Raw genomic sequence first — 13,500 nt, 5'->3', positions numbered from 1 at the left:
AAATATCCCGTTTTTACGATAAAAGACAAAAATCAATGTGCTCGAGTTTGAAGTTAGTTTGGCGAGATAGGTATCCTGTTCAGGGTCAGAAAAGGGGTTAATATCAAATTCAGTTGGCGCTACGCGCTCGCAATATTTGATTAGTGAGGTGTGTATCCTCTCCATCGATCACACGTACATAAGTCCTTAAAATGTTAGTGTTTTTCAAGTCAATATACATAGGCCGATCCAGGGGGCAAAGTTTTTGCCCCTCCCCCCCCCCCCCATGGTGGCGCAAAAAAAGGAAAGAAAAAGAAAAAAAAGACGAAGAGAAAAAGGAAAAACTTTTAGAATAGGAATTATACCTTAAAAGAGTCCTTCTTAAGTCAGTATATAAAAAAAATTGAGCTCGCTCTTCGCGCTCGCATCACTGTATAGTTACATACGATATGTTTTTAGGTATTAATGCAGAGCCCTGTGGAAGACCAGCGATTTTTCAATGAACGTTTTAATTGTATATATTGTGTAATTTTACATATTTGTTTGTATAAAGCTGAACAGGCTACTCTGGAAAAAGATTTGAAATAAATAAATACATATACGCATCCCGACCTCACAGGTTTTTTTTATGCGAACGAGAAGCACAATCTGAAAATATTTTAAATTCTAATCTAACAACTGAAAATGTCCTTTTCATTTCATCATTTAAAAAGTTTTCAGCTAGCGCTTCGCGCTCGCATTCATTTCTTAAAAAACAAGTCCACCCCCCAAAAATGTTGATTTGAATAAATAGAGAAAAAGTCAAACAAGCATTATGCTGAAAATTTCATCAAAATCGGATGTAAAATAAGCAAATTATGACATTTTAAAAATTTGCTTATTTTTCACAAAACAGTGATATGCACAACTCAGTGACATGCAAATGAGACAGTCGATGATGTCCCTCACTCACTAATTCCTTTGTTTTTTCTTGTTAGAATTATGCAATATTTCATTTTTTACAGATTTTACAATATGGACCAACTTGATTGAACCATTTAGTATTAAACATTGCTAATTGCTCATGTTCAGGGAGGAATTAATCGTTGTTTCACACGACAACGGAGAAAAATTGAATATTTCATATACTAAAATACAAAAGTAGTGAGTGAGTGATGTCATCAGTCTCCTCATTTGCATACCGACAAGGATGTGAATAAAACTGGTTTGTGAAATTAAGCGAAACTTTAAAATGTTGTAGGCCTACCCTATTATCTTTGTGTAATTCATATAAGATTCTCAAAATATTCCTTTTCAGGTGTCTCGATTGTAAAAAATGAAGGCCTATGAGCTAGCGCTGTGCGCTCGCATTTTGATTGGTGAGTTCTGTATACCTATACAGTGGCGTAACTACGGGGGCATGGGGGGCACGTGCCCCCCCCCCAAAAAAAAAAAAAAAAAAAAAAAAAAAACGGGGAAAAGGAGAAAAAGAGGGAGAAAGGAAGAGAAACGTAATGGGGTAAAAAGAAATGATTGTTTATTATAATGTTATATTATATCATAATCATGTTACATAAGAAACATTTTTTTTCATGACTTTATGAAACAGTTTGCTCAGGGCCTATGTCTTCATTGTTCCTGGTGCTCGCATAGACTGTTTAACGAGATGTATAATCCTGTTGTACTAAAACATCCCGTTTTCAAATCAATATACACCAAATATATTTCCTCGCAATTCGAGATATTATTGTTTTATGTAGTGACATTTGCTTCTTTTTCATGACTACTTAAAGTGATTGCCCAATTTTAAGGTCTTAATATAAAACATTTCCTGTCCGTGCTAACGTTCGCATTAGTTGATTGGTGAGATTTTTCTGAATTTTTCTGATCTGAATATCAAAAATTTTCAGCTCGCGCTTCGCGCTCGCATCATTTGGTTAGTGAAATACGTAAGGACTTAGTGAATTCCTACAAACAAGCCTTAGAATGCCCCTCTTCAGGTCTGAATTTTATAAATTTTCAGCTCGCGCTTCGCGCTCGCAGTATTTGATTAGTGAGATGCGTATGATAATCATGATTACAATGACTACAAAAAGTGCTTCATATGTTTAGATGTAATTCTAACAAAATCAGCAAAGGATGGCACTATCATTAGATGACTATGCTGAGATATTTATACTCTTAATGGATACCCAAAATAAATTAGTCCTTAAAATGTCCCTGTTTGGGGTCAATATATAGAAAAAATTTCAGCTCGCGCTTCGCGCTCGCACTGTTTGTTTAGCGAGACAGGTACGTATCACGATTACAAAAAAATTGCCTATAATGTCCCTTTAAGGTCTGAATATCAAAAATTTTCAGCTCGCGCTTCGCGCTCGCATTATTTAATCAGTGAGATACTTATCCGTTTAATGGCATTGCATGTCCTTAAAATGTCTCTATTAAGTCAGTATACCTGGCTACTGAGCGCGCTCCCTAAGTGACACCAAATTTGTGGTGGTGCCCCCCCCCCCCAATGCCGTGACCCATGGTACGCCACTGTACCTATATATTCTATAACAAACTACTTGAATTCCCTCCATTTAAAAATTTCGGATCGCGATTTGCGTTCGCATTATTTGCTATAAATGTATCAACCCATGAATCCTGTTCATGATTACAAAAAATATAAAATATTAAGTTTTTCAGGCCTCATGCACTGTCAACAAATTTCATGCAATCATTAGGCTTATTAGATTAATAAATATGAAATAAATTTGTTTATAAATTCTACTAAATTGTCCCTTTTTCAGAAAAAAATATCGACAAGTTTTAGGAAGAGGAATAGAAGATAGGCATCATTTTTATATAATGACAAAATGTCCTTAGGCCTAAAATGTTTTTATCCTAGTTTAAAATAATAATAAAATATCAGCTCGCGCTTCGCGCTCGCATCATGTGCTTTCCACATCCACTTCACAATCCCCTATATACACAGTACTTTGCTAAAATTATCCAGTTTCAGATCAGAATATCAAAAATTTTCTGCTCGCGCTTTGCGCTCGCATTATTAATGTAGGAAGATACCAAAAACTACCCATCATTTTTCATGAGTGACAAAACATGAATCGAGTGTCCCGTTGGGGTTTGAAATCTAATTTCTTAGGTTGGAATATCAAAATGTTCAGCTCGCGCTTCGCGCTCGCATTATTTAATCGTTGAAATATGTATCGTCTTTATGGCTAACTGCAAAACTTCCTTAACAGGTCCATTTTCGACCAGGCCAGAACGCACATTAAAAATTTCTGCTCGCGCTTCGCGCTCGTAGTAATTATCTAGTTACATACGCATCTTGTTCAGGTTCACAAACATTGCCCAGAATGTTCAATTTTCAGGTCAAAATACATGAAATTTATTTTTTATCTCGCATAGGGCTTATGAGATTATTAAACATTAATGTTGTTTATAAAGTAAAGCTAGGAAATGACTGTTAGGACATGGGCGGTTTGCCACCTCAAAAAAAAAAAAATCACGACCAAGAAAAAAAAGAGAGAAAAGGAAAGGGATTATGGTAAAATATAATATTATTTTCCAAATATTATGTCAAATATATCGCGCTTCGCGTTATCATTATTTATTTAGGCCTTATGAGATACCTCAATGTGTTTTTAAGAATAAAATTTCGGAATTTCTTTAACTTCAACCCCCCCCCCCCCATTTTATTTTATTTTTTTTATCTTGGTGCCCTCTACAAAAGTTCAACAAGCCCCCCCCCCCCTCCGTGCAACCCTGCTGACTAAATCACAGCTTCGCCACTGATGAGGAGATTGAGTCGATTGCTTCGAGATTGCATTATTCCCAAGAGGTTATCATTGATATTATTGAAGGCTATTCTAAACAACTAGTAAAGAAACTACAGCTCCCGTTCACACAATATTCTAGTAGGGCCTACTCTGGTGAGAAGTTAAACCAAATTGAGACCCCCAAAAATCGCTCGCGCTTCGCGATCCCATTGATATTACATTATATATTCATGGATTTTTTTTTTCAAGAACACATTAAAAAATTGGTCTTTAATTGCCTTTTTTTTAATGTGATTATGTAATAAGATAATTCAAAATACATTTCAGGCATTTAAGTTAGCCTGACCGGGAGGGAGGGGGCGCCATTTTTCGAAAAGTACACATGGGCGCCAAAAATCAGGTCAAATTTGGGCCCCCCTCCCCACGAAATCTTGGATCCGCGCCTGGGACCTGTGGATGCTCACTGTAGCCGTCATTTGGCTCAGCCCCCCCCCCCCCCGCCCCTTCATTAACATGCATTACCTAATATGTTAATTAGTGACCTGAAAACAAAATAAATTGAACTTCTATCTTTGAACTTTGAACTTTGACCTGCCTGGGGCATGTAGCCAACACGACTGCCTGGGATGCCGTGTCCTCGAGTAAGTGGTGGTCGACCAAGGGTCAGTACCAAACCGCTGTCTTTGCTCAATTGGCCCAAGCAACATCGGAGGAGTGTGGTCTTCCCGCATCCGCTAGGTCCGAGGAGACCGTAACTATGGCAACAAAAGGATGTTAAAAGCGAAGTCAGATAGCCACTTGGAATGTTTCGCGTGAGAGGATTGTATTAAATCTCAAAAGCTGCTGTGATTATGACTAGACCAAAGATAATTATCAACATGATTTCTGTCGTCGTCGTCACTGTCAACTTGGTCATTATCGTTATCACCACCGGATCATCATCATCATCGTCGTCATTATTATCATCTTCGTCATCATCATCATGAATCATCATCGTCATCACCGTCATCATCGTCGTCCTCATGAATATTACCATTCTCATCATAATTCCTCTTTTCTTCTACTTCTTCTTCTTCTTCTTCTTCTTCTCCTCCTTCGTTGTCGATAATGCTAATCTAAACCGTATTAGAAACTATAAGGAAATTGTATTGTCGTTGTGAACATGGTTATATAGTAATGTTGGTTTATTTTAATAATGATATTTACCCAGTGGCGTAACTACGGGGGGCATGAGGGGCACGTGCCCCCCCCCCCCCCCCCCCCCCCATCGGCTGGCTAAAAAAACGAGGAAAGGGAGAAAAAGAGGGAGAAAAAAAAGAGAAACGTAGTGGGGAAGAGGAAATTATTGTATGTTATATTATATATTATATTACGTAAGAAATATTTTTTTCCGTAACTTAATGAAACATAATTTGCTCAGGACCTATATTGGGCTTATGTGTTCATCATACCTGGTGCTCGCATTGTCTGACTAATGAGATATATAGTCCTGTTGTATTTTAAGTCCATATAAATTATGCACCAAATATATCTCCTCGCACTTCAAGTTATCATTGTTTGATATAGTGACATATGCTCTTTTCATGACTATATACTTGAAGTGATTGCCCTCTTTTAAGGCCCTAACATAAGACATTTCCAGTCTGTGCTTACGTTCGCATTAGTAGACTGTGAGATATGTCTGCTCTTCACACTGCAAAAATGCCGGTGTTAATTTAACAACAGCCTGGTATCTATATTGGTCCATACCAGAGAGGTGTTGGAACAACACCGGTTTGGCGTTAGGCTAACACCACTTTGGAATTTAAGCAACACCAATTAGTGTTAAACCAACATCGGTTTGATTCTTAACTGGCGTTGTTTCAACGCTTCTCTGGTGTGGACCGATATAGATACCGGGCTAGTATTAAATCAACACCGGCGTTTTTGCAGTGCACGAATTCCTAAAGACAGTCCTTTAAACAATGTTAAATGTCCCCTTTTCTGGTCTGAATATAACAAATTTTCAGCTCGCGCTTCGCGATCGCATCACTTGGTTAGTGAAATAGTAAATTCCTACAAACAAGCCATAGAATGCCCCTCTTCAGGTCTGAATTTCAAAAATTGTCAGCTCGCGCTTCTCGCCCGCAATATTTCATTGGTGAGATACGTATCATGTTCATGATTACAATGACTACAAAAAGTGCTTCATGTGTTTAGGTGTAATTCTAACAAAATCAGCAAGTGCTTGGCGCTCGCATTAGATGACTATGATGAGATACGTACGCACTTCATGAATTCCAAAAGATAGTCCTTAAAATTTCCCTTTTTAGGGTCAATTTGTACAAAAAATTTCAGCTCGCGCTTCGTGCTTGCATTGTTTGTTTTGTGAGACAGGTACGTATCATGATTACGAAACTTTGCTTATAATGTCCCTTTTTAGGACTGAATATCAAAAATTTTCAGCTCGCGCTTCGCGCTCGCATTATTTGATCAGTGATATACATATCCGTTCAATGGCACAGTCCTGAAAATGTTTCTATTAGGTCAGTATACCTGGCATTTGAGCGCGCTTCGTGCACCCACTTAATGACTCAAAAATTTTGCTGGTGCCCTCCCCCCCCCCCCCCCCATGCCGTGACCCACGGTACGCCACTGTATATACCTTTATGTCACACTACAATAAAATCATAAGACTTTCGAAATGCTTACATCTTTCCTTTTGGTACTTTCATCTCCAGGTTCTGCAATACTTGCAATTTGCCCTTTCCTCTCCCATAATGCTTGCTCAGGTTGTAACACTCGATGGCGTAGGTTCCTATATCATCCATGGTGCCGAGTTGTCATGAATACTGGTCCGAAAGTGAAGCTGGGCGTAGTTTAATTCCTTTCTCTCAATTCGCTTGCCTCTGGAAATTAATGAACAATCGAAATCAAGGCATAGTTAAAAGACGCGGGTGCTCTTTTATGAAGTGGTATGATAATACATTTTAGGGGGTCTCGTCAGACTTTATTAAAGCATGATTTAACACCACATATATGACTTCTACTATCTCTACAACTTACAGTATAATTTATTTTACCCGATTTATATGACTTATATGATCCACTATTTTCCTAATTTGTGAAGTGCAGATAAACTTGTGTTCATATCACGCGCAAATGACGAACTATGTGTAATCATGTCTGTTGGCTGCGTATTTGTGTGTACCATAATATCACATGCATGGTGTATAATTAATGTTTCCGATATTTGTCAGTGCAAAACCAAAACAAAGGTTAAATCGAACATAAATCACTTGCTTTCACTTTGCACACTGCACAATCAGTATAAATAAACATGGAATATTCCTTTTTTATATTGATTAATAATGCATGAGGAAATAGTTTCTCTCTCGTTTCTCTCCATCACTCTCCCCCCCCCCCCCCCCCCCGGCTCCCCCCTTTCCCTTCTTTCGGCTTTTTACCTCATGAGTCTCTTCTTATATGTATACATATATATATATATATATATATATATATATATGGGGGTAAATATAAACCTATATATGTATACATATATAGGTTTATATACACACCCTCGCACACACACACACACACATATATATATATATATGGATAATCCTAATTAAACATTACCGATGTAAAACATTTTCTTTTAAGATATACCTATATTTAGTAAATTAATCCAAATATATGCATGGTAATTGTAAAGCCATTATGTCTTTTACATCTTCAGGTACCTGAAGAAGGCCCTACTAAATGTAAAGCTTGTACTAATAAAACTTGAAGAAATCCAGGCTACGTCTCTAGCTTCAATGCTTTTTGAGCTTCTTCGCCAATATATTACTCACTGAAGCACCCACGCAATGTTAAGGTCCTTGCTCATCACAATTATATATATATATATATATAGATATTAACTACTGTAACTTATCTGTTCATTCATACTTCGTTGGAATATTTCTGAACGGGAGCCCACTATCATTACATACCCAATCGATGATTTTACGAAATTTTCTTGAGTGACCTTCAATCGACAAATAGGTTAATAGATGGATTCACAATCTAAGTGTCGACCAGACATAACCAGTCTAGGTAGGTTGTGCTGTAATCTTTCACAAGCGAGGAGATGACGAGCATTTATTAATTCAAGTACTTAATAATCATGTTTGCGTTTGATAAAAACATGTAATCTTATCAGTTTGAGAACTTTAACCAAAGAAAGAAAACGCAAATTCTTCCAACTCACTTGAAAAATACTACTACTTATAACTTATACTTCTATTACTACTACTACTACTACTACTACTACTACTACTACTACTACTACTACTACTACTACTACTACTACTACTACTACTCCTACTGCTCCTCCTTTTACTACTACTACTACTAACACTACTACTACTACTACTACTACTACTACTACTACTACTACTACTACTACTACTACTACTACTACTACTACTAGTACTAACTACTACTACTACTACTACTACTACTACTACTACTACTACTACTACTACTACTACTACTACTGCTACTACAACTACTACTACTACTACTTCTACTACTACTACTACTACTACTACTACTACTACTACTACTACTACTGCTACTACTGCTACTACAACTACTACTACTACTACTTCTACTACTACTACTGTTGCTGCTGCTACTACTACTACTACTACTACTACTACTACTACTACTACTACTATTACTACTACTACTACTACTACTACTACTACTACTTCTTCTTCTTCTACTACTACTACTGCTGCTGCTGCTACTACTTCTACTGCTGCTGCAACTACTTCTACTTACACTACTATTACTACTTAGTAGTAGTGTAAGCAGTAGTAGTAGTAGTAGTAGTAGTAGTAGTAGTAGTAGTAGTAGTAGTAGTAGTAGTAGTAATAGTAGTAGTAGTAGTAGTAGTACTACTTCTACTACTACTACTACTACTACTACTACTTCTACTACTACTACTACTATTACTACTACTACTACTACTACTTCTACTAATACCACTACTACTTCTACTTCTACTACTGCTGCTGCTGCTACTACTACTACTACTACTACTACTACTACTACTACCACTACTACTTCTACTCCTACTTATACTACTTCTACTGCTGCAGCAACTACTTCTACTTACACTACTATTACTAAGTATTAATATCTGTAACAGCCCATAGAATTAACAAAAAATATCTCACAAGATTGTCCCCGTTTTTGCATTTATTAGAAGATGTTGATGAATTAAGTTATCATCCTCATTAGAAAAAAATTCAGTGTATCAGTTAGGTCTATGCTTGAATATTGGGAGAGTTTAAGAAATGTTGAGGCATCGCGATAAATTGGAGGTTTAACACGTTTTTATGATTTTACTAAAGAACTGCGTAAATGCAAAAATATCAAGTTAATCGATACGCACGTAAACCCTCTGCAGATGTGGATATATACTACCTGAAAGGTTGCATGGGGGGCACATGCCTATATCCCTGCCCTAAATTTGCATTGTGTCTAACGTGTTTTGTGTGAAATACTTCCCTTTTAAAGTGATAATATCCCCGACCCCTCCCAAGTGAAAACTTTGTTGTGCTTTCATTTCATTTCATTTCATTTCATTTATTGGTTTTTGCAACATTTTTCATAACAAAATTCTGGACAAGAAAATACATATCTGAAACTTGACATCAAGATAATGAACAATAGTTTTGTATATAAATCCTCAAACATATCTTACATAAATGAAAATCATTAAGTGGTATTTTCTGTTACACAATAAATAGGATGGTTGCAAGGGTCGTCACAAAAGCAAAGCTTGAAAACGTAACAACCCTGGAATATAGCCAAAATAATTAATATCTATTGTCATTAAACGTGCAGGTGCATGAGGGACTGGGGGGGGGAGGGAGATGCTTGGTCCTTAGCATGGAATTTTAGAAAATAACACGTTTTGTTGTTTGATTTTAATTTATCCTTGTTCTAGATAAAAGTCAATGTCTAATTAAAATAATGATAACAATGGTAATGATTATCTTTTTTTAATTTGTTAGGTATTGGTTTAATTGCATTTCTTTTATAGTTCGTTTAAAGGAATAAAATGATCTTGTCAGCTAGAGTGAATCTGGCAATGCATTTCCAATTATCAGGTCCATGATATCTTAGTGTTTTATGTGCAAATAGTGTCCTGGGATTGTTTAAGTGAATATTATTGCATGTTCTTGTTGGATATGAGTGTAAATTGTTATTATATGAAAATAAATCCGTGAATACTGGAGGAAGCATGTCGCAATTATATATATACATAAACAGTGCTATTTGTAAAGTATTAATATCATCTTAAATATTTTCAGACGATAAAAAAGAGGGTCTGTATGTGAAAGATATGCAGATTTTGAACAAATTCTAACCGCTTTCTTTTGCAATAAAAGTATATGATAAAGCCTTGTCTTGCAGCTATTCCCCCAAATGAGGTTACAGTAGTGAATATATGGTAAAATCAATATATTATATATCATAACAAGAGATTTCTCTGGTAAGATTTTTTTTTGTCTACATAGTATTCCAATTCCTTTAGCTACAGAGGAAGACACGTTGCTTATGTGCGGAGTCCATGATACATGCTTGTCTATTGTGATACCAAGGAATTTTACGTATTCTTTTTTATAAAGGCACATTATCAATTTTTATATCTTGTGTAAAATTTTCATTTCTATGAGATGATTTGAAAATGCATTATATGAGTTTTACTTATGTTAAGAGATAACTTATTACATTTAAACCATGATGAAACTTTATTTAATTCTAAATTCATTATATTTATTAATTCTGGTAAGTTCTTGTGAGATAACAAAATATTAGTATCATCGGCGAATAAGATGAAAGAAAGAATGGAAGATGTATTTACTATATCATTAATGTATATTAAAAATAACAAAGGTCCCAGAATAGAACCCGGCGGGACGCCGCAATTGATAAACGATACAGGAGATTTAACATCATTGATAAAAACGTATTGTTGCCTATTGGAAAGATAACTCTTAATCCATGACCAAGCAATGCCCCTTATCCCGTAATTATACAACTTATGAAGTAAAATACCATGGTCAATGGTATCGAAAGCTTTACTTAGGTCCATAAATAAAGCAATGGTGTGATTCTTTTTTGAAAGTGAGTTTACAACTTTGTCCAGCAATTTGGTTATTGCGAAATCGGTAGAGAATTTTTTTCTGAATCCAAACTGGGCTGGTGTAATAATCTTATTAAATGACAAAAAGGAATCCAATCTTTTGTAAACAAATCTTTCTAACATTTTTGATATGCATGGTAAGAGGGAAATAGGCCGATAATTTGTAACTTGAGTAGGATCATCTTTTTTAATAAATCGGGATTACTTTGGCTATTTTCAATAGCTCAGGAAAGCATCCCGTTGAGAGTAATAAGTTAAAAATATGATCCAATGGAAAAACAATACATGTTACAATTTAACGTCTTTAAAAGAAATTGACAAAATTCTGAGCCTCCCCGTTTATGATCTTTCAGGCCCTGTGTCTTTCTTTATGACTAATACTGATAAACCATCTTTCCGTATAAGAATTATTTTTCTTATAAATCGCCTCGAAAAATACATTGACATAAAAACTTTGCTCTTTGATTGATCTAGTTAACACGAATTGCATCAAAATCTAAATCGAGATCTATCACACCGCGTATACAGTATTAAATATTTCAGTACAAGCCCGCCGTATACGTGCGACCAACCAATGACTTTTAATCCAATCCGAGGAACCGTGTAAAATAGAGATGCCACTTACATGCACGAAGCTATTCCTGATCTTCCGGATTCCTACAGCAGCCGTTAAGGATAGAAAGCCACTGAGTTTCTTGACTGAAACATACTTTACCTTACCATCGTATTAGATCAAGAAACTCCTTGGTGATCTCAAGGTTCAAAGTCAAACATCTCAAGTACTCTGTCGATTAATGTTAGATAATCCCTCAATCAAAGATTAACTATTTACTTGATTAGATAACCGTTGGTAGCGACAGACTTGTTGCAAATTATGTTCTTACCTTGATATGAACGTGTAGATGTTTTCTGTTTGCCCATCTATCTCATGGAACTCCACGATCAGATTCGAAACAGAACAGAAAATAGGCGTATTAGTTTTGGTTTCCCCGGCATATCGTCTTTGATTTATGTATTCATCTTCCTCTTCCCTCATCGTGCTTGAACATTACTACCGTATTCCTCTGGTTTGGGTTGAAAGAAAGTGAATTAACCAAATGTTGATAAAAACTTAAACAATTTTTTAAGCGAATCGTAGTTGTATTTAACTTTTAATATGTGTTTATTATAACTTCTGAAGGTTTCCATGGCGAAGAAGAACAGTATACATGGTGTAGTAGGTTTCACGATACACCATGTATCTTTCTGGGACAAGTGTTGGTCCTGAAAAGGACCACCCAAACTCGACGATTCGACAAGTGTGTTCTTGAATGTGTGTTTATTATATTAGTGGGGTTTTTATTAATCCATCGTTGGGATATGAAAGAGTACTCGAGGATCTCTTACAGTGCGTATCATGAAAAGTTTACCGTAAAAAAAATCCTAGTAGTTGAAAAATTTACAAAATAGTGATTTTTTTCACATATATTTCAGGGCTTTATTGTGGATGGGGCCAGGTGACCGCCTAGGTGTTTTTTTCTTTCTCTCTCTCTCTCTCTCTCAATTTAATTACTGGAGTGACACTACCTATACCTCTCTAACTCGATATACTCTTTCCTTTACTCTTCTCTTATTTTTTTTTTCATTTCCTTCCTTTTCCTTCTACCTTTTCACTTACTGAAAAATAATATGGGGCGGTATTCCCCTGCGCCCCCCCCCCCCCCCGTATAGCACTGTCCCTGCTGTTAGAGAGTTCCATTAGAATTTCGGATGGGCTGTTCGTGTGTCGGCCCTATAGAGGTGGGTAAAAGCCTCTATGGTGTCGCATCTTAAATTTCTGTTGGCTCCCTCTTTAGTTACCCTTTTTTAGATAATTTCATTCACATAATCGTCGCCGGATGATTTGACGTCACATGCGCGTTCCTTTGCATAAGTCCTACTTACGAAAGAAACTTGCTCGTATAATCTGGAGAGATTGAAGAGCGACCACGACTACTAATACTATCACTTCTATACTACTACTACTACTACTAATACTACTACTACTACTTTTACTACTACTATTACTACTACTACTACTACTACTACTACTTCTGCTGCTGCTGCTGCTGCTACTTCTACTACTACTACTACTACTACTACTACTACTACTATCTTTACTACATTAATACACATTGAAATAACCGCCCCCTCACTCACAATATAAAACCTATATAGTCACGAGTCATTGACCAATACATTCGAAATTCTAACTTGACTCGATTCTTTAGTCAAATGAAATTAAGCTAATACTGCATAATATATACCGGATCAAAGATAAAAATTATGCATACATATACCATGTGGAAGATTTTTATTTCTCTGAAACTGTGTCAATTTTAAGCGGTGTGACTTGTTTGTCCCGATGGTCTCAGTTTCCTCGTCACGTTGTTTGACTAGAATCTGGTCAATATATGACTACAATATTGTCAGTTTGACTAGGATCGCGTCAATTTGGTGAGGATAGTCTAATTCGACTATTAAAGTTCATCATATTAATTTGGCAATATCCATGAATCACTATGATCAACAATCAATTTCACTAGGATTGCTCAA

The 13,500-nt window shown here is 36.1% G+C and overlaps 1 protein-coding gene across 1 annotated transcript in view; it reads right to left on the bottom strand.

Annotated features, from left to right (window-relative positions):
• The window catches only part of LOC129266210 (ABC transporter G family member 20-like), a 34,348-nt gene extending 22,693 nt beyond the window's left edge, over positions 1-11,655 (bottom strand). Inside the window, exons 1-3 of the mRNA XM_064103787.1 lie at positions 11,552-11,655; positions 6,432-6,628; positions 4,336-4,495 (exon numbers count right to left, since the gene is read on the bottom strand). Of these exons, the coding sequence (XP_063959857.1) occupies positions 4,336-4,495; positions 6,432-6,550 (279 nt within the window). The 5' untranslated portion in view covers positions 6,551-6,628; positions 11,552-11,655. The remainder of the gene's footprint in view (positions 1-4,335; positions 4,496-6,431; positions 6,629-11,551) is intronic.
• Between the last annotated feature and the right edge of the window lie 1,845 nt (positions 11,656-13,500).

Source organism: Lytechinus pictus, chromosome 8, assembly GCF_037042905.1.
Source record: "Lytechinus pictus isolate F3 Inbred chromosome 8, Lp3.0, whole genome shotgun sequence".
Lineage (NCBI taxonomy): Eukaryota > Metazoa > Echinodermata > Echinoidea > Temnopleuroida > Toxopneustidae > Lytechinus > Lytechinus pictus.
This window is presented reverse-complemented; position numbering and strand designations above follow the sequence as displayed.